Below are 26061 nucleotides of genomic sequence, written 5' to 3'. Positions count from 1 at the left end.
TCCCATTTACGCTGAAGCTCATGAGCTTCAAGTGTAATGAGGGGCATGGGAAAGAAAGCTGCAGAGCCTTCCAAGCCAAGCATCCCTTGGAGGGATGCTCCTCCAAGGCCTGGGCACCTGCACTCAAAAGAGGCATTCATTGTGGCCCATTAGCTAACTGGAGGTAGCCAGCAGACAGGGTCTGGAGACAGATTGTGCCCATTAACAGAAAGTACAGATTGGTAATTTGGCAATGGTAGGTCCCAGAGGGGTAAAACAAGGCAACAGAGTCTAAAATTAGGAAGGGGTTCGAGAATCCTCTTTTAAGTGCATATAAAAAGATTCCAATTTGACTCATTCTACACATCCTTTGAACTCTGGCATTTGGGGACAAGTTACCCTGTCTTTCTAAGAGCCTCTGATAGCTCCTGTTCTCTATTAGCACTTCCTTTATTAGGAATAGCTCAGGGTGGTGTCAGGAGACAGGCAACCATTGAGCTGGTGGTGATATCAACCACCCACTTCTCCATCAGATCCTCTCCCTTTTCTGTCCTCTGGAAACGCACACAAAATCCATATCTTTGAGGAATTTGTCCTCATCCAAACCTAGAATCATGGAATTTCAGTACTGAAAGGAACATCAGATGGTATCTGCTTGCACCCTTGGATTAACAGTATTTTCTTTATAATACGTGAAATAAGTGGTCATACTGGCAAATCCACATTTTCCTGAGGCGGTCTATTCCATTCTTGGACAATTTTACTTGTTAGGAATTTTTTCCTAATATCAATCATAAGTTCATCTTTCTATAGGTTTTGCTTTTTTTTTCTTTTTTTAGTTTTGCCTAAATGGAGTAGAGAAGAACAAATACATTCACTCTTCTATGCTATAGGTCTCTAAGCAGTGCAGTGAATAGAGTACTGGGCTTGGAGTCACAAAGACCTGAGTTCAAATTTGACCTCAGGCACTAATTAACTGTGGGACCCTGGGGAAGTAGCTTAACCTCAGGTTTTTTTTTCAGCTGTAAAATGAGAATTGTAACAGGGTTGTTGTGAGTGTTAGATGAGATAATATCTGTAAAGCACTGGGAATATAGTAGGCATTTAATAAATGCTTATTTCTTTCCTTCCTTCCTGCTCTTAAAATACTAGAGGGAAGGGATTATGTATCATCCTTCCTCATGCTTTCCATTCTCTAGGCTAAACCTCTCCCATTACTCCAGCTGATATATTCATATAACCTGAGCTCTAGTCCTCTGGTCTTTCTTTGGTCCCTCTCCTCCTCCTCTTCCTCCTCCTCCTTCTTTTTCTCCTCCTCCAGTGTCTTCTGTTATGCCAGTGCCCTTCAAATGCCATTCCTGGGACTGAACCCAATACTCCAGTTGTTATCTGTCCTTCATTCTGGAAGAGGACGAAGGTGAAGTCACAATTTGCAAGTGAATTGGATTACAGTGAGGCAGGGCTGTGAAAATCACCAGCCTTGCTTTCTCCTCTAGAATCATCTGGGTCCAGTGGCCAATTATACATCAGGACAACTGGAGATGACCCTGGATATGGTGGGAGACCTTGTCCTTGCTAAGTTGAGGTTTTTCCCAGGTCTCAATTTGGCTGAGGCAATGCCCACTCAGTAATTAAAGTTAAGTAAGGAATGACACAAAAATCGGCTAGGGAAGAGATAGTGAGATCATCCCTTCTGTAGTCTTGGACACTATGCCTATCTTAATGCATCTTAAGATCACATTAGTTATTTGATTCATTTTTGCCTTTGATTCCTATTTTTGTTGTTGAATCATTTTTCAGTCATGTCTGACTCTTTGTGACCCCCATTTGGGGTTTTCTTGGCAGAGATACTGAAATGGTTTTCCAGCTCATTTTACTGATGAGTAAACTGAGGCAAACTGAGGTTAAGTGACTTGCCCATCACTATTTAAGTATATGGGGCTGGATTTGAATTTTGGTCTTGCTGACTCCAGGCCCCGCATTCTATCCACTACACCAGCTAGCTACCCTTGACTCCTTCATTAAGCTTATGCAGTAGCCTACTAAATCTACCAGATCTTATCTTTGTGAACTGTCGCTTAGGAATTCCTTTCCCACTTCTTACTTATGACATTTATTTTTTGAACCCAAGTAAACAACTTGACATTTATCTCTATTAAATTTGGCTCATTCTTTAAGCTCCTAGAGATATTTTGAATCCTGACCCTATCACACAGTGGGTTGGGTCCTAGTTCTGTGTCATCTACAAAGCTGATAAAACATTCCATCAACACCTTTTCTTGGAGCAGTGAAAACATCACAGGCTCACAGAGAGATTCCTAGGTGATTCCACTATAGATCACCCTTTAAGGTGATACTGGTCCAAGGGTAGGGAACCTGTGACCTCAAGGCTACATGTGGCCCTCTAGGTCCTCAAGTGTAGCCATTTGAATACAAACTTCACTGTTATTTGGTCACAGGGACACACTTGAGGACCTAGAAGGCCATATGTGGTCTCCAGGCCAAAGGTTCCCCACCCCTGCTGGTTCATCAACAACTTATACTTTGAATCCAGTCATTCCATCCAAATCTGTTTAACTAAACCTATTTTTCTCTACTGCTATCTCTCATGCTTCTATCTTGCCTGCAAGGAGAGTAGGAGAGATTTTGTCAGGTGTTTTACAGAAAGTCAGGAATACGATGTTTTTGGCATCCCCCTGATCTAGAAGTCTGGTAACCCTGCCAAAAAAGAAAAAAGAAAAAAAAAAGAAAGAAAATGAAATCTATCTGACTTGTTCTTGATGAAGCCAAGCTTTTAGTGATCACCAATTCCCTTTTAAAATGCCCACAAACCAGGCCTTAAATAATACATTATATAGACTTTTTCTAGGAACTGAAGTCAAATTCACCCCAGCCTAGAGCTTGCAGAATCCCCTTAGTCCCTTTTTCTGAAAATGGAGGCATTTGGCTATTTGCTAGCCCTCCAGCCCTTCTCTCATTTTCCACGATTTTTCAAAGACTTTTTATTGACTTAGCAGGCCCATTTTCCAGGCCTTTCATTACCCTGGGACTTAATTCATGGAGTCATCATGACTTGCGTTTTTTGAAGGGTACTTTGTGTTCTCTTACTCTCCCCTTATCTATTTCAGGCTGAATAATTATTGCTATATCCTTAGTAATAAGTCTACATTAGATAGAGTGCTGGGTCTGGAGTGAGGGAGAACTGAGTTCAAATATGACCTCAGACCCCTTACTAGCTGTGTGACTCTAGGCAAGTCACTTAACCTTATTTGCCTCAGTTTCCTCATCTGTAAAATGGAGATAATAATACCATATACCTCCCAGGGTTGTCATGAGGATAGAATAAGATACTACTTTAAAATACTTAGCACGGTGCCTGGCACATGGTAGGTATTATATAGATGTTAGCTATTATTATTAGCTAGTATTAATAATATTCAACATTTATATAGTGCTTTAAGGGTTACAAAACCCTACATATATATTATTATCCCATTTGATCCTCATAACAACCATCAGAAATAAACACTATTATTATTCCTACTTTATAGTCACAAGTCCCATCCTATAAAACTGAGGCTAAGAGAAGTTAAATGACTTTGCCTAGGGTCACACCTAGAAATGGGGCAAGATTCAAACTCAGGGCTTCCTAATTCCAAGGATAGTGTTGTAGCCACCATACTACCTAACTGCCTGTACTACCTCTCCTTAAAATTAATGTTCTTTGGTAGAAAAAATATTTACGTAGAAGCAAAATAAAATCTTCGTCTCCACGATCCCACCTTCCCCAAGCATGTGTCCTACTCTGATATTCCTCCTCCTCCCTCCACATAGATTTAAGTAAAAGCCCCTTTGGTTGTCCTTGGCACCAATCCCCAGTCTCGGCTTATTGAGATTTAATCCTCCTAACAGTCCTCTTACATGACCTTGCTGTTCTCTTGTGTTCATCCTTAGGTGCTTGTCCCTTATTTCTGTCATCCATATTTGTCTTCTTCACTCCCCTCACCCCACCCCAACCCTAAGTTCCTTGTTCAGTCACATTGGTCTTTTTAGATAATATCTCATTGTCTTCTGTATCTGAATTTCATCTTTGAGAGTTTGAATTAAGGGAATTTTAGAGTGTTGGATGGTAGATAGGGTGCTAGGCTTGGAATCAGAAAAACTTGGCTTAAACTCCCACCTTAGATTCTCATTGGTGGCTGAATGATCCTGGGCAAGTCATTTACTCCTCTCTGTCTTAGCTTCCTTATCTGTAAAATAAGGGGATTGCATTTAATGACCTCTTTGATCCCTTCCAACTCTAAAGTGATGCTTCTATGATACCACTTATCTTTCTGATAGACCCTTTGAAACACACTCCAGAATATACATCAGACTATGGCCAACTTTCTATTTCTTCAGTGTTATGAATTTTAAAAAGGATTTGCCACATCCTCCCAAGGATCCCATTATTTCTGTTGGCAAGAGGTTCCTCTTTTTTTTGTCAAAATAAGGTCCAGAATAGTAATTTCCCCTGTTGCTTCCTCTACTTTTTCAATAATGAAATGATCATGTCAAGACATTTTAGGAATTTATTAGCTTCTCTGCTCTTGGCATAAAGAAAAGTCAAGCTGTTGTCCAGGTAATTGAATCTCCCATCACTCCTATATTGTACCTTCCTGACCGGTTGTTGAAATCTTCCCTGAATGCCTCTGTTTCCTCCTTCTGTCCAAGTGGTCCATAATATGCTCCCACAACAATACTGCTTCTGTATTTCTTGGTATTGGTCCTCAACCAAATACTTGTTACCCTTCCGGTTGCTTCATTTCCTCACATGCATATATCTCCTTAATATATAATGTTACTCTCTCACTCCTTTTATCTATTTTGTTCCTTTTGAATAAAGTATAAGACTCCACAACCATATTCTAGTCACAAGTCCCATCCTATAAAGTCTCAGTGGTAGCTCTGAAGTCAAATTTGCCTCCTTGCATTAAAATTGCTAGCTCAACCCTGTTTATTACCAATGCTTTATGCAAGTGGGCACAGACATCTGAAGCTGTGGGTTTATTGCTGTCTTACTTTTTAGATATTATCTCCTTTGAATTTACTGGCCCTCTACACTGATATTCTTCCTGTGTTACATATGCTATTTTCTGTGGTTTCTGGCTTGACAGATATATGTAGATAGATTTCTCTCTCTCCATCATTTTCCATTGAAATGCTTCTTGATCAGTTACAAGATTCCAAGCAAATACACAAACATATATTTTGTGTATATATGTGTGTGTGTGCATGTGTGTATGTGTATATATATATATGTGTGTGTGTTTATATATATATATGTGTATATGTGTGTATACCTACACACCCACATATATTTTACTGATCCTCACTAGGTACTTTCCAACTCCAGCCAAGAGCCTGTCAGTTCTCCATTTTGAGTAGTAGTTCAGAAATCCAAATTCAATTCCTAAATGCCATTGTCGTTTTCAAGTCTGTACGTCTCCAATCTGCCTAGATATGAGATAATTTACCAAGGTGACGAATACAGGTGTTCACCCTCTCCTGCTACTGTCCTGCTCCTCTTGTCCCCTTCTGGCCAGAATTCTAGAAAGAATATAGCTTTTACTTTCTCACTACCTTCAGTCCCTGGGAATTTGATTTCTCTGCCCACTGGTTCTACTGAAAATAAACTGCTCAAGGTCATCTATGTCTTCCTGCCTGTCAAATTCATTGGCCTTTTTTTGTATTCTTCCCTGACTTCTACAAAGCATTTAGTACTCTTGACTAGCACCTCCTTCTCGATAATCCTCTCGACTTGAGACATTTCTGAGTTGCTAATACCTTCCTCCAGAAACTACCTTGTATTTGTTTTATATATACTCTTTATGTGTTTACATATGTACATGTGGTGTCACCTGTTAAAATGTAAGCTTCTTGAATGGTTCTCTTTTTAGTCCCAACACTTAGTGTACATCCTGACACATAGCAGGGCCTTCATAAATGCTTTTTGACTGATCGATTGCTCTCCTCTGGTTTTCCTTCTATTTCTCTTACTACTCATTTTCTTTTACTAGCTTTTGTTCATATTCCCTTAATATAAGAATTCATCAAGGTTCTGCCTTCAGCCTTGTGCCTTCATCCTCGCCCTTGGCAATCTCATTCTCTTCTAGAACGTCAGCTAATGTGTCTAAGTAGATTTCGGATTATGTATGTCTAGATGAGACCTCTCTCCTGAATTTCAAGTTTGCATTTCTTATTGGCTCTGCTTGAAAACCCTTACTGCAAAGTCTTTGAATTCAAAAAGGAGACCATCAGCTTTAGGCTACGACTCTTCTTCCTGACCCGACTGTTAAGAGTGGTGAGAGTGGGAACAGAAAGAAGAGATAGGGATGAGAGTTATTGTGGAGAGAGAATTGATTAGCCAAACAGTCTCGACATTTTCAAACCTTGGCCAATTGGTTCTCCACGGTATCTTTCTTATTCATTCCTTATCTCTATTCCCACCCTATCATAGGTTCTAATTACCTCTCACCTGCATTGTTATGGTGTTTTCTCTCTCCTTAGCTCCAACCTAGACTCCACATCAATGGCAAATTATCCTTCTTAATGTACAGCTGCTCACAAGCTTTCACTGGTTCCTCATTGTCTACAAAATAAAGTCCAATATCATCCTATCATTCAAGACCCTCCACTGCTTGGAAAAGCACCATTTCACATTCTTCCTCCACATCAGTCCTATCTTCAGCCAACTTGAACTACTTGTCTGTTCCCCTAATATACTCAACACTTTCCTGCCTCTGCACCTCATCTACCAGGAATCCCCTCCCCTTGTCAAAGCCTGTTGAAATCCTGTCCATCCTCCAAAGCTCTAGTCAAATACCATCTCCTTTATAAACCCTTCCTTGACTCCTCAATTGGAAGCAATCACTGTCTTATCTGATATTGAAAAGACAGATGCCATCTCACCCTCCTCAGATCTCCCTGCATCTTGTAAAGACTTTTCCTTTGTAACTTGAATGAATGAGTATTTATTAGGAACTTAATATGTGGAAAGCATTGTGCTAAGTGCTAGAGCTATAAATAGAAAAATAAGACAGAATCCCCTCTCCTTTTGGAGAAGCCTAATGCTCACTTTAACACTAAATTCTCACATTCTGATAGGGAAAGAGAGGTTTCAGCTGCAAGTGAGATGGAATGGCTCCATGTATCTTAGGATGCAGTCATATACTAGTAGATAGTAGATGTTAATACATCTTCATTAATGCCATTTCATTGAACAAAACCTTATTCATTTTTGATGTTGAACTTTTTTGCACATAAGAAGTAATTAATACTTAATAACTTTCTTAAAAATAACATTCTACTTTGTACTATTTTGTACATGAACCTTATTTTGTATTATTTTTGTACATGTCATCCCTAGACTCTAAACTCCTTGAGGGCAATGTCTGCTTTCTTTATCTTTGCCTCTCTCTTTAGCACCAAGGAGACCACATTCTCTGTACATACACAGCAGCACCTGGTTTGTAGAGAGACTCTCAATTACTATAGTCCATGAACACAGATGCCCAGTCATCAGGGATTTCTTTCTACAACCAATTGAAGGAAAAGAGAGAGATTGTCCCTAGAAAACAAAGTGGTGTCAGGAATTTGTTATAATTCAAAATTTCAAAGGATCTTTGATCTCACTGATGTAGAAATTCTTCGCAGTAAAGCAATGTCAACCAATCCATATTTTTTCATCCCAAAGGACTCTCACCAATGCACTCCTAACTCTTCTGGAGAGGGGAGGTGAGAGATGAAAGAGGTTTGCTAAGGCATTTGTCTAGACCATTTGACCTTCTGTGAGTACCAGTTGGGAACATGGACTGTCCATTTGATGTCCCTTACACTGGCTATGTGACCAGCCTGTCTCCTTTTTCAGCCATATAGCTCTTTAATGACCTCTATTATGCTGCTCCTGATAGATATGTATTCATTTGTAAAAGTGGTCTGTGGACATGCGCTATGGATGACCCACTATTTTAAATCTTTAGAAATTTAATAGATAAATACTAGCATGGTACTTGAGACTGAGAGAAGTTAAACAACTTGCCTAGAATCACAGGACTGATGAATTCTAGAAGCAGAATTTGAATGCAAATCTTCCAACTCCAAAACTCTATAAGGTCATCTCTATTTGCCTAACCATGTCTTTTTTCCCCTTTCCCAGGCCAGAATTGCACATTCAATTTGCAAGGCCCCAATGGAACAGTCGAGAGCCCTGGATTCCCGTATGGTTATCCCAACTATGCCAACTGCACATGGATCATCACAGCTGAGGAACAGAACAGGATACAGCTTGTGTTCCACTCCTTTGCACTGGAAGAGGACTTTGATGTATTGTCTGTGTTTGATGGAGTACCAGAGCAAGGGAATCTTCGAACAAGGTACCGACCTTTGCATAAAGAAATTGGTGCTGCCAGTGTATCATCTGTACTCTGTGCAGTGATGAACCACCTGGGTGAAAGGTTTATGATGTAATAAACAAAGACTGGGTTTGGAGGGGGAGCTTGTAAAGGACACCTTCCTTTCATTCTTCGGGTCTCATGGCGTTTCTAAATACTTCCTGCTTGTTCAGAAAGACTAGGCAGATGGGATTTATGAATTGGGCACTTGGGAAGATTAATTGGGATGTAGAAGTATATGTGTATATATCTCATATATGTGTGTGTGTATATACATAATATTTGAAGTGTCTGTACATAAATATACACGCACATATATATGTATACACACACTCATATATACTCATCTACATATTGGACTGATTAGAGATATAGAGATATGCATGTACACATCAGTGTTCAGTGGTCTATAATTTTGTCAGCATCCTCCTTCTACTGATGTGAATAGCTGTATCTTAGTTAATGGTTTTTGTCAGTTGCTGGTGCAGAATCACCCTGCAGCCAACTTGGTGATGAACCCTTTTGCCCTTAATTACACTCATCCTCACACACCAGACACATCAAGACTGTTTCTAGGCTGTACTTGAAGTGTTTTTCAGATTTGTTCAACTTGCCTGAATTTATGCAAAGCTAGGCATTGTCTTTGATAGCCCAAGGTCATCTATAGCTCCAACAGGAGAATCAATCCAAGAAGCATTTGGTAAGCTCCTACTGTGCACACAGTATCCCCCACATGCACTCTGAGGTCCATTCAAACTGGCCTTCTAAGTTGCTCCTTGTATGTGATGTTCCATTCTCCCTTGTCATGCCTTTGTATTGTCTTTGCCCCATGCTTGTAATGCTCTTCCTTCCCACATCTGCCCCTTAGAATCTGTAAGTTCCTTCAAGACTCGTCTCAAGTGCCAACTTGTGTCTGAGACCTCTCCTAATTCTGCTAGTGCTCTCCACCTTGCCAAATTGCCTTGTATCTGTTCTGTATGTACCTACCCATGTAAATGTTGTCTCCCCAATAATATGTAAACATCAGAAGATATCAGTGGAGGACACACACACACACACACACACACACACACATACCTCTTTTACCCAAATGTAGTAATCTCTATTTTCTAGAGAAGATCACTCAGGGTGGTGGAAGGAAAGGTCAGAAATAAATACCAGCCAGCCTGATTCAAGAGAGGTGAGCAGGGGTAGAAAGGGTGCTCCCCATGAGAAGTATACCGAGTGCAGTGAGACTGAACGTCCAGGGCCAAATGCTTGCTTTGGGGGAGGCGTATTGTGAGGTAAAACTGAAATACCATTAAAACCAAGAGTTCTCACCTAAACAACTACTGTTATAAAACCCATCAACCTGGGCTCAGCCACTGTCAAAGAATGACTTCTTTAGAGCCTAGGCTTCTAATGATATGTTGTGTGAACAGCTCCCACAACAACTCAGAAGCAGTGTGGCCTAGTGAATAGAATATTGGACCTGGGATCAGGCATGCCTAGGTTTGAATCCTATCTGACACATTTTGTTGCTTTATGACCCTGGGCAAGTAACTAAACTTCTCTTTGCCTCAGTTTCCTCATGTGTAAAATGAGGATAACAGTAATATCTAACACAAAGGGTTGTGAGGATCAAATGAGATAATATATGTAAACCTGTTTGCATCATTTTTTTGTCATTCTTCAGTCTTTTTCATTCATGTCTGACTCTTCATGACCCCCAATGGAGGTTTTCTTGGCAAAGATACTGGAGTAGTTTGCCATTTCTTTCTCCAACTCATTTTACAGATGAGGAAACTGAGGCAAACAGGGTTAAGTGACTTGCCCAGAGTCACACATTTAGAAAGTGTCTGAGGCCAGATTTGAACTCAGGAAGGTGAGTCTACTGACTTCAGGCCCTGTGCACACCAAGCCACCTAGCTGAGCTTTGCATACTGCAAAGAACCATATAAAAGTAAGTTGTTATTAACTAGCAGCCTGGTCCCTCCCATTACTAGTGCCTTCTCTCTAAGATTACCTTCATTCACACACTGTATCTCTTGTATGTTCAATGCTATATCCATGTTAATGCTCCCATTTGAATGGGAGTTCCTTGAGAGCAGAGATAGATGGCTTTCCTGTGTATCCCTGGCATTTAACACAGTTCCTGGCATACAATAGGCACTTAATAAATGCTAATTGACTGACTGACTCAGTCCAAGTGATTCCTGCCCCATCCTCCAGGAAGCTAGCTCTTCTTATCTCACCCTTTTGGACTGTTAATTCTTTGTGATTATGTTGTTCACATGACTTGGCACTGAGCAGGGTGTGGGCATCCAATAGAAGGAAGCTCTTTGAAACTTGGGCTTGTTTTCACTCATTTCTTTGTATCCCCAGTGCCATCACATAGTAGGCTCTTAAGATATGCTTATCAGTTGAAAACTATGTTAAATTTCTTGCTTCTTCTTGGGGACCAGCATTAAAGACAGAGGATATGGAAACAGCAATTGTGATGGCCTCAGAAGATGTAGGTTGGGATCCTGATTCTGCTACTTAACACCTCTGTGACCTTGGGCAACTGACCTTCCTTCTCTGGGTCTTAGTTTCTTCCTGTGCAAAATAACAGCATTGGACTAGGTTATCTCTAATTTCCCTTCCAGTTGGAAATCCTATGATATTGGTAATATAAAGTTCAATTTGATGATGTTATAGAACTATATATTACCTGGAGTTCTGTTTTGGGGTGGGTGGATATTAATAACTCAATACCATTAGATAGAGTCCAAGGCAGACTTGCCTTTTACCAAACACCCTTATTAGTACAGTGCATTTCAGTGCCTTCTGTTGGCATCCAAGTGTTTCTGCTAATGTCTGGTGGGACTTCCCAGGCTTGTCCACTTTTTCAGCTTTCCTCTTGGACCTGACTGCCTCAGGCTGTTACCTGGAGATTGTGAGCAGTGGTTGGGAGTATGGAGCCTGAAGCAGCACACTGCTGCTCAGCTAGTCCCTTCAGAGGTGGAAAAGTTGATACAGAAGTGAGAAGTGATAAGAGAAATGCCAGCCAAGGTACTGGGAATGTTGACACAGGTACTCATTGTCAAAGGAGAGCCTTTGCCAAGAATAGGCTAGTGGAGCACTACTTTGGGGACCAGAAGCCCCAAAGTCTTTCAGAGAGACTTTGACTGACCCCCAAGTCAGATAAACCTTTGTCAAGCTCTATATATCTATATTGAACCTACTATACCTCTCTAAACTCATTACCCATTATTCATTTTTTAAATTTAGTTTTATTTTTAATTCATGAAATAAAACAACAATTTCCATCAAGTAGTGGAATTAAAAAAAATGATTGGACATGAAACTGCAAATCTATTATATACAAGTTGTATAATTCCATTATTTTTCATCCCTTTGCTCTTAACCTGTAATGCAGTCCCCATAACGTGGTGCTCCCTATGGGCCCAGAGAGAAGCCAAGACTTCAGCCTCTCTGAATTGGCATGGACCAACACCAGAGAAAGTTAAAGCCAACTGTCAGGTAGTGGATAAGGAGACAAAGCCTCCTGAGTCCGACTCAAGGACATTCCTCCAAAGAAAGAGCAGTGTTGATGTGGTGGCCCACATTTGTAATCCCTGATGCTGGAGAGGCAGAAACTGTCAGCGTGCTCGAGTTTGGGAATTCTGAGCTTCAAGCAGGACTAAAGCTGATTGGATATCTGCAATAAATCTAGCACCAATATTGTGAGCTCCCAGAACACAGGGGCTACCAGGCTGCTGAAGGAGGGGCAAACTGACCTAGCACAGAAATGATGGAGCAGGTCAAAGCTTTCATGCCATTCAGCAAGAGATCCCGGAGAGGCTGCATTTTTAATTTAGGAGAGATAGGAATACCCAACACAGAGAGAGACAGACAGAGAGACAAATAGAGACACAGAGAAAGACAGACACAGAGACAAAGAGATAGACAGAGACAGAAATAAAGACAGAGTATATTGAGTGTATTGATGAAGTGTGAGTACCAATGTATCTATATACACGTGTATGTGTGTAATATATAACAAGTATATAATGCACATGCCATATATAACACAGAGCATAGTCATGCATGCCATTTATACACCATGTATAACATGTGCGCAACACACCTGACATATATCACATGCATGTACGCGTGATTAATAACATTGCACACATATCATACATACCATAGACATGTAATATTTATTCTACATGGGCAATATATTACATGTAAGGCATAGTTTGTATTTGTAAGCTATGTATATATGTACATGTGTGTATGTATATATACACACAACACAAATATATGTGTGTTTGTGTGTGGGGGTGGGGAAAGTAGGAACCCTCTTAAAATTCCAGCTTTGGAAGGAACGCTTTACTTCTCACTCAAATGTTCTAGATGGCTAGAGGACACTGAGGGTACTGACTAGATGTGAATTCCAAAGATGATGAGTTTACTGATAAGGGTGGTTTTTTCAGGGACTTGATGGAGTCAAGTAAAGAGATAGACTTGAGGGCAGATTAAGAGATGATAGGAAAGAGGGGAGAGAGACAGAGACAATGATAGAAACTGAAAGAAACAGAGAGACAGAGACAGCAGCGCAGTCAAGCTATAGTCAACTTGGAATGCTTCACCAAATGGAGAAGGGGTCTCATTTTCTTTAGATGATTTGGATCTTTCTCTGAAAAATATCCAAATCCTGATTTAGAAGGGATTCCTAGGGCCTTGAGCATCACATCTCTGTCCGAGAATGGCTTCTGGTCAGACACTGGAAAGTCTCTGCTTCCTGTAGCCATGGTAAAGATGGGAGTCCCTCCAATTGGCTACTTCCAAATCCTTATCACTAATGTCATAAGCTACCTTTAAAAATGCAAAGTATCCAGAAAGAAGTGATCACCCAACTGTTCTTTGCCATGGTCAGACCACACCATCAGACCTACAGTATTATGTTCAGTTTGGGGGGCCATATTTGAGGAAGGAAGAGACAAGGATGATGAAGATTGGTTGAGGAACTGCGGGTATTTACCCTGGAGAAAGGAAGACTTAGGGGAGAAGTAGTAGCTCCCTTCAAATATTAGAAGGGCTATTTCTATAGAATAATGATTTTGTTTGGTCCAACTCCAGAATTTTACTAGCATAGGGGAGCTTCCAGTATGGAAACTCCCTCTACAGAATATTTTAGCTTCTTGTCAGTGCTTTATAGCCTTAAAGAATTGCCTGGGGGACTGAGAAAGTGACTTACCCATGGTCACATAGCCAGTGTGCATCAGACACAAGACTGAACCCAGGTGTTTCTGAATCCATGGTTTGACCTTGGAGACACATAACCATGCTGTCTCTCAAAAAAGAATGTGACTCACTATTCTTCGCCACAGAGAGCAGAACTAGAACCAGTGTGAGAAAGCTAGGGGTCAGAATGCAGAGAGTCAGAAAATAGTCGCTGGATCAATAGAGAAAGGAGATGCAGGGAATGCTGAGTCGACCCATAGAGTTGGATGACATTTATTTAAGTGCACAGTATTGTAAAGCATGGTCCTAGGCACTAGAGGAGATACAATGCCAAGATCAGCAGCCGGACCAAGAGCCAGAAAAACAGGATAACTAAATGAGTGAGGCATATTCAGCGCAGACTCCTATAGGGCTCTTTAGTATTGCCCCTTAGTTTCTCAACAGATTAGGGCTGCTGACTTCAATGACCTACATGTTGTCCTTAGGTCTGGGAGCATTGATTCTTGGCTGCAAAAATCATCAGCATTAGCCTATTATTAACTTTTTCTGTTACACATTCATGCATGCACCCAGAGTAACAGGTTAATTAAGATTAGCCTAAGTGTAATGGGCTACTTAAGGAGATAGTAAGCTCCCTATGACTGAAGGTATTCAAAGATTCTCAAAGAGAGAGGGTCTCTGCTCACATATGGATTGGACAAGTTGGCCTTTCAGGCTCTTCCTGAAATTGAATTCACAGCATTGTAGATTTCGAGTTGGAAGGGAACTTAGAGGTCAGCTAATCTAAACCTTTCATTTGACAGATGATGAAACTGAGTGCATATATGCTAAATGACTTGACCAAGACCATATAGCTAGTAACAAAACATCATCATCATCTATAACGATAATATTAATAGTAGTAGTAATAATAAGTAGAATTTAAATAGTGTTCTAAGGTTTGCTAAGTGCTTTACAAATACTATGCCATTTTATCAAGACAACCTTGGGAGGCAGGTACCATTATGATTCCTGTTTTACAGATGAAGAAACTGAAGATAACGGAGGTAAGTAATTGCCTAGGATCACAGCTAATAAGTATCTGAATCTGGATTTGAACTCATGTCTTCCTGACTCCAGGTCCTGTGAGCTATCCACTGACCCATCTAGTACCAAACCCAAATCTTCTAACTTGAAATCTATCCTTCCTTCCATTCCACCACATTATGAGATTTCATGGTTTCTGATTGCTTAAGTGACAGAGAGGCAGATTTTGGCATAAAAGAAAATTTTTCCAATAATGAGAGCTATCCAAAATAAGAATGAACTGCTAATGAAAGAGTGAGTTCCCCATCAGTGGACATAATCAAAAGGAGTCAGTGTGACCCTTTTGCTGGGATTGCTCTTTTCAGGTAGGGCTTGCTCTCTATAGCCATTGAGGACCTTTCTAGCTCCAATATTCTATGATTTTCCTTTACATCTCTCTTTGTTCTTTTCCAGCACACTCACACACCTCTCCCTATCTCTTTCTTCATTAAACTTTGCAGCCCCTTCCAATGATGGTTCATCCATTTCTAGGCTATCAATTCTATGGGGTTCCCCCCTTCCCTTGGTCTGATTTCCAAATGTACTTGGTTTGTCATCTAACTGTTACAGCAGGAGATAGATGAGAATGTGTCATTCATCCAAATATATGCACTCTTAGGTGGCCTAAATTAGTTCTGGGAATGGGAAGGGAGAAGCCAGGCCAACTCCCTTGGAGAAAATGCAATCCTTCCTTCCTCCTTTTTTCTCTCCTCCTCCCCCTGACTCCATATCAGAGATAAGGAGCCTGTGGGACAGAGGGAGCTTCTTCTTCCTCCTTCTCCTCTTCCTGGAACCCCAATGATTCTTCTGCTTGCTAAACAGAAGCATTTAAAAAGGGAAGGTATTTGAACATTTGCTCCATAAGGACAGAATCTTTCCTAAGCTCTCGTCCCTTACTTGTATTGTTAGTAAAGTGAGGGACTCAATGAGCTCCATAGCTGCCTTGCCCAGTGTGTTCTACAAACCCCTGGTGATATTGAAGTTGTAAATAGGTTATCCTGGAGAATATAGAGATAATTACCCTAGACCAGAAAGACAGAAGGCTAACTTTTCCCAGAGGATGAGGAAAGGAGGGACAAGGTAGGAGGCTGGTGCTACTGCACATAAAACATTTTTGTCTCTGGCTACGAGTGCAAGAAATGCTAGGGAATAAGGAATAGACATTAAGAAAAAAGATTGCATAAGGGTAGGGCTAGAACTTCAGAGATGAAAGAGCTGAATAACTGAAATTCACAGAATCATAGACTTGGAAGAGACCTAGGGGTCATGCAGTTCAACCCATTGCTTGATGCAAAAATCTCCTCTATATCTCCAAATAGTGGTATAGTGGTTGTGCATGCCTGATGTATGTAGTGATGAGGAACTCACTACCATGTAAGGCAACCCATTTTACTCTTGGATAGCTCTATTTGTTAGGAAGATTTGACTTACATAGAAGGAAACTCTAACTCTTCACAATTTCAATCCATTAAAGATTTATTATAATCTGTAATTCAGCAAGCATTTATACAGTGCCTATTATTTTCCAGACACTAGGATAAGTACTAGGATGCCAAGAAAGGTCAAAGAAGCCACAGAGACAAAAGTACAACAATCCTCCGAAGTTCTTGACCCTAAGGGCTTGATTCTTGACCCAATTCATTCTATTGGAGAAAGTAACATGTACATAACTAGAAAGGAACTCAGGGATGAGAGAGGGAATGACAATGGGTGAAAAAACAACAAGAATGCCACTTTGACTGCGCAATAGAGTGTATGAAGGAGAGTAATGTATAATAAACCTTGAAAAGTAAGTTGAGACTGGGTTGTGTAGAATTTTAAATGCCCCACAGAGGAGTTCATATTTTATCCTAGATGTAATAGGGAAATGTTGAGATTTATTGCTTAGAGGAGTAGCATGATTAGGTCTGCATTTTAGGAAAGCTCTTTGGCAGTTCCATGGACGTTAGATTGGACTAGGGAGAATCCTTCACCCATCATTCCCAATTCTGCCCTCTGTAGTCAAGTAGAACAAGGATAATGCCTCCTTCACATGACAGCCCTTCAACTACCTACAGAGAGGCATAGTAACCCCTCTGTCTCCTCTTTTCCAGGTTAAAACAAACATAATTCTTTCAAATGCTCTTTGTTACATCATGGCTTCCAGTTCCCTTGCCTATGCACTCACCCACATCTGGATACTACCCTTCAATTCAGCAACACTCCAATGTATGTGTGATATCATCAAAGTCAATGTTCTTTCCAATGTTCCTTATCTATCCTCTGAAACTCTAGTTCATGAATTCCCACAGGGTGCCATGGATCTCAGCTCTTAAAATGTGGTCTTCCAAGGTCGGAGGACAAAGAGACTATCACCACTCTCATTCTGATCATTATGCTCATATTAAAATCAGCTTGGTTGCTATATCACACTGTTGATTCATGTTGAGCATTTGGTCCATTAACCCCCTCAGATCTTTTTCATACAAACTATTGCTTAACCATATCTTCCCCATCTTATAAATAAGGGAAAGGTCTTCCAGATAAATAAGCCTATATAAGAAAGTAGATTTCCTGAGAATGTCAGAGATTGACGACCAGGAAATATGGAGTGATAGACTCTTCTTTTTATTTTAGCATAGTGACTGACACAGAGTAGGTACTTAATTAATGTTTATTGACTGACTGACCCTTCTCCTAAATTCGGGCATCTTGTCTTTTATGGTCTAAGCTAAGACAACCTTCAGACTTGTACTATCCCAGGGCCATGTACCCTTGCTGAAAAGTCACTCTGTTTTGCTTCATGCCAAAGCAATATGGTGCAATGGACAGAGTACTGGACTTAGAGTTAGGAGGAATCTAGGTTTGCATTGTGCCTTGGACATGAACTATCCACGCCACTGTGGTCAAATTAGTCTCTCTGAGCCTCAGTTTCTTCAGAGACAAAATAATGAAAAGTAGGATCTACTTCACAGGTTCATATGACCAAATGAAGATACACTTGGCAAATCTTAAAGCATTACATAAATGTCAACTATTATGTTACATAAAGAAAATTCCATAATCTGGAATTAGGCTCAATTTTCTTTATTTTATTGCCAAATTTCCCTGTTTCTGTTTTATTTCTTGGGGTATTTCATTCTTTTAGGCCCTTGTGGTGACCACCATTGATAATTCTGCCAAGACATTTCAAACACCAAAGTGTTCAGTGTATTTAATTTTTATTTGTCTCATAAATAGATATAGATATAGATTTACAGGTACATGCCTTTTCCCCATTTAGAATATAAACTTCTTGAGGGCAGGAACTACTTTATCTCTTTATCCCTAATAAAAATCACAGGGCTTGGTACATACATAGTAAGTACTTAATAAATATTTGTTGAGTAATCAATTCCATGACAAAAGAAGTCAGAGAAATCCTGCAGAGAGGTGAAGCCACAAAGATTGAGCAAAATTGTACAAGGGCAAAATCACAGGGTTTTGTCCCATTCTCCATCCCCACCTCCTCATCTTGGGTTATATTTCTCCTACTTTGGGTTGTTCCTGGAAGAGATCAGGGACAATCTTTATTTTTCTATTTGTATCCTCAGGGCTTTGTATATTGGTCAGTAGTGCTTCATTCATTCATTCCTAGAACTTCACCCAGTCTCAGAGCCTTCATATTGTCCTCTTGAATTAGGCTGAGACCAATCTTCCCCTATTACCTTACACCTTTTCCCTCAACACCCAGAGAGGGCAGGGGCTATTTTTGCCTTTTTTTGTTCTTCCTTCCAATCCCAGCACTTGGAAGAGTGCCTGACACATAGTAAGTGGTTAATAAATGCTTGATGATTGATTGATTGCTAATTCCCCCAGGCTCTGCTCTGATGGTCTTCTAAAAGTCCACGAATGGGTAACATATTTGCATTATAATGCTAAATGGATTCTTTTAACGCTGATTCTAATGGCGGATTGTCAGATACTGTGGCAGGCCTGTTAGGGAGATTTTAGGGTCTCTTTGGTACCCCTCTAATTTCACCATGTGTTTTGTGCCCTGGGTCTTTGTAAGGACTGGCAATGTAGAAGCCACTCTGCCAAAGCAGCCTTTTTGTGCCTAAATTATACAGATCGTTGCTTCCAATCCTTTAGTTCCCCTCAGTCTGGCTGGACTGCATTCAGCGAGGAAAATGAGACATTTGTGCTTCTGTGTTCCAGGTCAGAAAATCCGGGCTGGACAGGAATGTGTGTCTGTGTGGTCTCTGCCCTGGAAGCCTCTCTGCTTTTTTCTGAAGAGCACCCCTGTGCCAGGAGCAAATGATGAAGGGCATGTAGCTTTTATCAGCTGCTTCCCCTCCCTTAAACCTCTTAGAGGAGAAATCAGGTCAGAACCACAGCTTAGAGATAGGGGTATGGACTGGAATTTAAATTTCTGTGTGTTTTGGTCAATCAATCAACAGTGAGAAACAGCTGCAGGCAAACCACTGAACCTAGAGTTCATGGTATCATAGAATTATGGTGAGAAGGAACCTTAGAGATGTAGAAAGGCAAACCATGTAGGGCAGTGGAAAGATCACTGTACTTAGAATCAGGAAGGCATGCCTCTGAATCTGGCTTGAGACACTTACTAGCTATATGGCCCTGGGAAAGTTTCTTAACCTCTCTCAGACTCAGTTTCCCTATCTATAAAATTGGGTGGGATGATAATAATTACAGCACTTACCTTACTGGATCGTTGTGAGGATCCAAGGAGATAATGTATACCAAGTGCCTTGTAAAACTTTAAGTGAGTGCCATATAAATGCAAGTTGTTATACAAAGAGGTATAGAAAAATTAAATGATTTGACCAAGGTCAAATAGGTTAAAAAGTGGTGACTACAGCATTTATTTATTAAACACTTACAGTGTGCAAACACTTAGAATACAAAAAAAAAGGCAAAAATGTGGTCTCTGGACTCAGAGAGCTTACACTTTTTAATGGAGAAGACAACATGCAAAATATTGTACATACAAGATGTATGTAGTGAAAATGGGAGGTAATCTCAGAGGCCTTAACAATGGGTGAGGGCTAGAGGTACAGAAAAGACGTCATGCAGAAGTTGGGATTTTTGCTGAGTCTTGAAGGCAGATGCAGGATTCAAATCCAGGTCTCTGGATTCATTCCATTACTCCAAGTGCTCCATTCTATTCCATTAGCTTTCCTTCCCTAGGTTTAAATCCTGGCTCTAGCTCCTACACTTTCTAACTCCAAGATTCTGGGCAATCTTCTATCATCCTCATCCTTGTCCTTATCATTATTTCTCCTCCCTCACCCCTGACCTCACTGTCCATTCCCACTCAGCTAGAATACTGGCCCCAGCATTCCTGCCTCTGCCTGAGATAACCCAATGCCCCACTATCCTTCTCCTAACAGTTGCTGATTGGGACCATTTGCACTGCCAATGTTTCCCAAGATCCATGGGGCATTACATCTACCCTGCTGTTTTCCCTGCTGTACCCTAAGTACCACCTGACCTTTCCATCTGCCTGAAATGGAAGCCTTCTCTATATGCTGTCTCCCTCTATTAGAATGTGAACTCCTTGAATGAAGAGACTGTCTTGCCTCTCTATTTGGAGTTTAGCATAGTGCCTTGCTGATAGTAAGTGCCTAATAAATGTTCATTCATCTGTTCATTCATTGCAGTGGGGAGAGGACTAGAGGAGACAAGCAGAGAGACTGTCAGTCTCAAAGGGAGAGGTCCCTTCCTCAGACCATAGGATGTTATCAAGCCAACAGGCATTCTCTCTAAATCTGCTAGCACATCCTTAACTTCCCTAATGAAAATACAGCAATAAACACATACACAGAATGAATGTGCTGCCATATGGACCATATATCACCCAAACTCTGACAGTAATTCTGGGACGATGAAAGGATTCCTTTTTACCAAGAGTTCATATCTGCCTCTTCTAAAACAGTAAACTAGATTTAGCAAGGCTACATGCTGTTTGTATTTATGCATCAGCAGCTCCTGCTGCCCAGGGAGGCAGTGACAGAAGGCAAAAAACTGCACTGGACACAACTCTGACCCTGGTGCTGAAAGACTTGAGTTCTAATCCTAGATAAGCCATGTGGGCAAATCCTTTCCTGCTGTTCATTTAGGAAATGAGGAAACTGCACTCATTGAGGCCTCCTTGGAATCTAATAGTATAGAATGACAACTCCTCAATGGCTGAGACTTCTGTTCTTAACATCGACCCCTAGTGCCTAGCACAGAGCCTGGCACACAGCAGGGATTTAATAATGTTTGTTGAATGAAGGAACAACACTATGCTTCTCAGTATTTTCAACAATAGAATCTGGTTGTTTGAAATAAAATGTGTGATGGAGATGGGTCTGCTTCTTATAGTATTCCAGAGTGGAATCAAGATGGAAGAGGGTGGTAAGTTGCTGAAGAGTATAGGGATTTGGGGATTATCCAGGTAAGAGAAGCCTATATTAAGAGACACATGGTATCAAGGATGAGGTAGATGATGGTTCCACCATACTCTGTCCTGGTCAGGTCACAATGGAAGGGCTGGGTTCACTTTACACATTTTTGGAAGGAACTTGGTAAGTTGGAGAGCCTGCATGGAAGGGTGGCCAAGATTGTGAGGGAAATGGCGACCATGGCATACAGGAATCTATTGAACTAACTGGGGATGGTTAACCTGGAGATGAGAAGACTTAGGGGAAACATCAGAGTGGTCAGAGACAAGCTTGGTATTGTGTGGAGAGAGTGCAGGACAGGGAGTCAAGAAGACCTGAGTTCAAATTTGGCCTCAGGCATGTATTATCTATGTGACCCTGGGCAGGTCTCTGCCTCAGTTTTCTTATCTGTAAAATGGGAATAATGACAATATCTGCAATATTTGTAAAGCACTTTGCAAATCTTAAAGTGATACAGAAATGAGAGCTACTACTGTCACTTTTATCACCATCATCATCATCAAGAATTGAATGATGGGCATTAGATCTTTTCAGACTGTTCTCAGAGAGCAGTACTAAAAGCAAAGGGTGCAAGATATAAAGCAGCAGATTTTGGCTTGAGGGTAGGAAAGGTTACTTAACAATTAAATCTGTCCCCAAATGGAATTAACTGGCTGTCTTAGGAAATAGTGTATTCTTTTTGTTGGTGGTCTTCAGATAAAAGATGGATATTTAGCCATGAGCTTCATCATCAAGGGCATTAGAGGTCAGCTGTGGTCTGGGCTGGGTGTCCCCTGAGGTTCCTTCTGTCTCTGAGGTTCTGTGACCAATTCAGAAATCATCCGGATGTACATTATCAGAGGGGCGGTGATGAATTTCTGAAACCGAGTCCATAAATCTATTCTCTTGCATAATTAAATGTTCTCCCTGTATTGCAAGCATCTTATTGTTGTACTATTTAATGTGGAACCAAGTTCCCTAATAGAATAAGAGTAAACATAATCCAGAGAGACATTTGCTAATAAACGGTACTGCTGCATAGTGGGAATTTACATTGTGTTTGTGATAAGTGCAGCGATGTTCAGCCCAGTGAAGCACTCCTTCATTTAGATATTTAGCACTCCTGTTATGTGAGTCACTACAACTTTTCCCCTCAATTGCTTACAGTACACATTCTGACCGACAGCTGAAATCATGTTGTTCTTCTGGTAGAATGTCTGTGGGCGCCTGGGAGACAGTTTTTCCAACAATGGGATTTTCAATTCGTTGTTTTGTTGAGAGTGCCTGAAATTGGGAGAGAACATGGAGATGGAGGCATGAAGGGGTCTGGAAGTCTTCTTTAAGAGCCAAAGTAAGGCTTGAGGGCTGAGGGAGCTTTACCTTCAGAACCTAGGGAACATGCCAAGGGAAGCATACAAAATTGTAGGATTTCAGATTTGGAAAGAATCTCAGTGGCCATCTAAGCCAAACCATGCCTAAGAAATAATCCCCACTATAGCACGCCTGACTAGTGACCTTTCAGCCTTTGCCTTTCAGCCTTTTACCCTCTACTACCCCATTCCACTGAGGCAGCCCTTTCCACTCCTGGACATCTCTAATTCTTCCTGATATCAAACCTAAATCTGCCATTTGTAATTTCTACTCATAGTATTTCTGGTTTTGAAGAACAAATCTAATCTCTCTTTTCTATGACAGTCTTTCAAATGCTTGAGGGTATCCATTACCAAGTCTTCTCTCCATCAAGGCAAACATCCCCAGATCCTTTTTACTGATTCTTTCAGACTCCAGATCATTTGCCATGGACAACTATCTTGGTTATCCTCTGGTTTATCAATATCCCTCTTTAAAATGCCCATAACTGAGCTCAGTATTACAGGGCACAGTCCAAGGGGACTAGCAACTGCCTTATTCCTGGAAGCCATGCCAGAGGAAGTAACACCCAAAGACCTATACCTCTTGTTCATTGTCCATCCCCCCAAACTGGCACCCCTGAGAGTGGTGCTATTGGTATATTGATGGCCAGTAAGACTGGTGTGGGAAGGAAGAAGAATGACTCCTTGTCCCACGGACTCCTTGTTCTTTGTGGCCATGGTTCTAGGGCACAGCAGGAAGGAGAGAATGCTGTGAAGTTCTGCTCATGTTATCTCTTGCTAAGGAAGTAACACTGTGGCATCACCTAAAGTTGAGATACTCAGACTTAAAGGTCTACTTTCAAGAAGGATGGAGACAACAGGAAGAGATGCTTCAATGGACCTGTGATCTCCACGTGGATTCTCCCTTTGCTGCCTGTTGCTGTTCTGGCCTGGGAGGAAATCTCCTGTGGATACAGCTGTGAGCAGACCCACAGCAACTTAGGTTCTTTTGAGAGCCAACATAAGAGGATTTTTTTAATAATTCAAGACTAGGACTTTTACTTCCAGTTCTGGCTACTTACAGAGATTCTTTATTATAAACTCAGGCACCAGGGATGCAGGCCGGTGGCGTGACCGTCCTCAGTTGCTTCTCACAGTTCAGTGGTGATGACCTTTCCATATGGACCCTTTAAATAGACTGATGGTGGGAGCTGAACCTTATCCAGTTTGGGCACTTACTGGGAAAGTTTGATAGCAGAAGCCTGACCCTGACTGGTATGAACACTGGCAGAGGGCACCTAGCAGGCCAGTCCTTTCAGCACAGAGCAAGCCAGCCTTCTGGAGACCTAGTCTCAGCCTGGTCTTTGGGGTTACAGAGTTGAAGCCAGGCAAGCTGTTCCAAATCTGCTGCCTCTGACAAACAGTATCTGGGAATCTACAAAGAGATACACTGACCAGGGATGAAGTTGCTACTTGTCTCCTTGGCCAGTCAGTTATGCTAAATGAGAATTTTGACCAATCCTAAGTCAGTTATGCTATTAATTACCTTTATTCAAAATTGTTTACTTCTGAGGTCAGGGAGACATTTACTTACAATGGAGAGAACTTACCTCATATGGTTGTTGTGGGGATCAAATTAGATCATGTGTAAAGTTTTTTATAAAGGGGACAAGAATAAGCATTTATATAACTCCTACTGTGTACCAGGCAGTGTGCTAAGTGCTTTCTTTTTTGCAAATATTATTCCATTTTGTCCTCACAACAACCCTGCAAGGTAGGTGCTATCTCCATTTTACATTTTAGGAAACTGAGGCAGAAGTTAAGTGACATGCCCAGGGTCACAGAGATGGTAAATGCATGAAGCTGGATTTGAACTCAGGGCTTCCTGACTCCAGGCCCAGTGTTCTAGCCACTGTGCAAGCAGCCACCATTAAACTTTAGCACTATGTACAAGTTAGTTATTATTTGTTCATTTTGTGGTTGCTGCTGCTGTTGTTGTTGGGAGCAGGCTTGATAACAGTACTGTTAGTTCAGACTTGATTTGGGGATGAAATGAGGCAGTAAGAATATGTGACAAAGATATTGTAGTACTTATTTCCATGTGGAAACCTATCTGGCTAGCATAAGAGTATGGAGACTCTCGTGGTCTTCAAACATCCTCCAAGTTAGAGAAGCCCCATTCCAGTTAGGTGGGACTTTTATGCCTTTAGGTAACCAGGAATCTAGGTAGAGAGAAACAGGCCAGACATGGAAAACTCATCCCTGTTGTGAGAGTGGGGGGTGAGGAAATCTGATAAATGTTGGCCCTATCACAATTTTTATTATTATTATTGGTTAGCTGGGGTGGGCCCCTGTTTGTGCAACTCTGATAAGAGCCAACATCATGAGAGAAGAGTGTCATGTAGACCCACAAATCAGGGCTCTCCCAGTTCTGGGATAAGGTGGGATAATGCCTTCTCTATTCTGTGTGGTTCACAAAATGGTAGATGTAATGACTGAGTCATTATTGGGGATCATTGAAAATTTATGGGAAAAGGGAGAAGGGTCATAGAATTATTGTAGTGACAACAGCATGAGTTTGTGGGTGCCCTCCAGGTTACCAATGTTCTTAATAAGAGCAAATGTTGCTTGATTTTTCAAAAAAGAGAATAGAGCCTAAGACCTATAAGCCAGAGAATTTTACTTCAATTCCTGGCAAATTTCTAGAATGTATTATTCAAAAGCTGGTTAATGAACATCTAAGGAAGCAGTGATCCCCAAAAGTCAATGTGGTTTCATCAATAATAGATCATCTTATACTAAATCATTTCCTTTTTAGGACTGAGTTACTCTATTGATGGTTAAGGGAAAAGCTATAGACTTACCTAAACTTTACCAAACTCCTCCCAAAGCCTTCCTTTATAGAGGGCAGAAATTAGATTTGCAGCTCACTCCACTTTGCCTCTGTAGTTCTGCCTAATTTCAACTCCATAGAACAAGATGGCCCCATTCCAACCGGCTACTCCCTGACATTGCCAGGCCTCCTTGCCCCTACTTTCCAGCTTCCTTTTATGTGTCCTCTTCTTTCTTTAGATTGTAAGCTCCTTGAGGGCAAGGACTGTCTTTTTAAAAAAATGTATCCTCAGGTTTAGCACAGTATCAGGCACACAGTAGGTGCTAAATAAATGTTTATTGAACTGAATTGCTTAACAAACTCTCTTCTGGTCTTGTGGACTAGACAGTAATAGTTATGTTGATTTGGAATTAGTTGAGTAGCCATGAACAAGGAGAAGTCAATTGTTTATTGTTGATTTATAAGAATACCAGAGAGTGTACTTTGCCTCTGTGCAATATAATGATTTTAGCAATGACTTGAATTCAGACATATATGATACATTATCAGATTTGCAGATGACACAAAGCTAGGAGATATAACCAACATAATGATCAGTAGAGGCAACTAGGTTTCACAGTAGTTAGAGTTGGACCTAGAATCAGGAAGACCTGGGATCAAATCTATTCTCACACACTTAACTAATTGTGTGACCCTCAGCAAGTCAACCTCTATCTGTTTCAGTTATCTCTTCTTTAAAATATGGATAGTAATATGTTCTACCCCAAAGGGCTGTTGTG

The 26061-nt window shown here is 40.9% G+C and overlaps 1 protein-coding gene across 1 annotated transcript in view; it reads left to right on the top strand.

The window, feature by feature from the left end:
* Positions 1–26061, top strand: part of CSMD2 (CUB and Sushi multiple domains 2) — a 1071431-nt gene that overhangs the window by 87696 nt on the left and 957674 nt on the right. Inside the window, exon 2 of the mRNA XM_069067881.1 lies at positions 8177–8393. Within this exon, the coding sequence (XP_068923982.1) occupies positions 8177–8393 (217 nt within the window). The remainder of the gene's footprint in view (positions 1–8176; positions 8394–26061) is intronic.

This window comes from Petaurus breviceps, unplaced genomic scaffold (genome assembly GCF_028583685.1).
Source record: "Petaurus breviceps papuanus isolate PSGF00001 unplaced genomic scaffold, PetGlider_PUasm1.0 90760, whole genome shotgun sequence".
Lineage (NCBI taxonomy): Eukaryota > Metazoa > Chordata > Mammalia > Diprotodontia > Petauridae > Petaurus > Petaurus breviceps.
The sequence above is the reverse complement of the archived record's forward strand: the minus strand, read 5'-3'. Positions and strand labels throughout refer to the sequence as shown.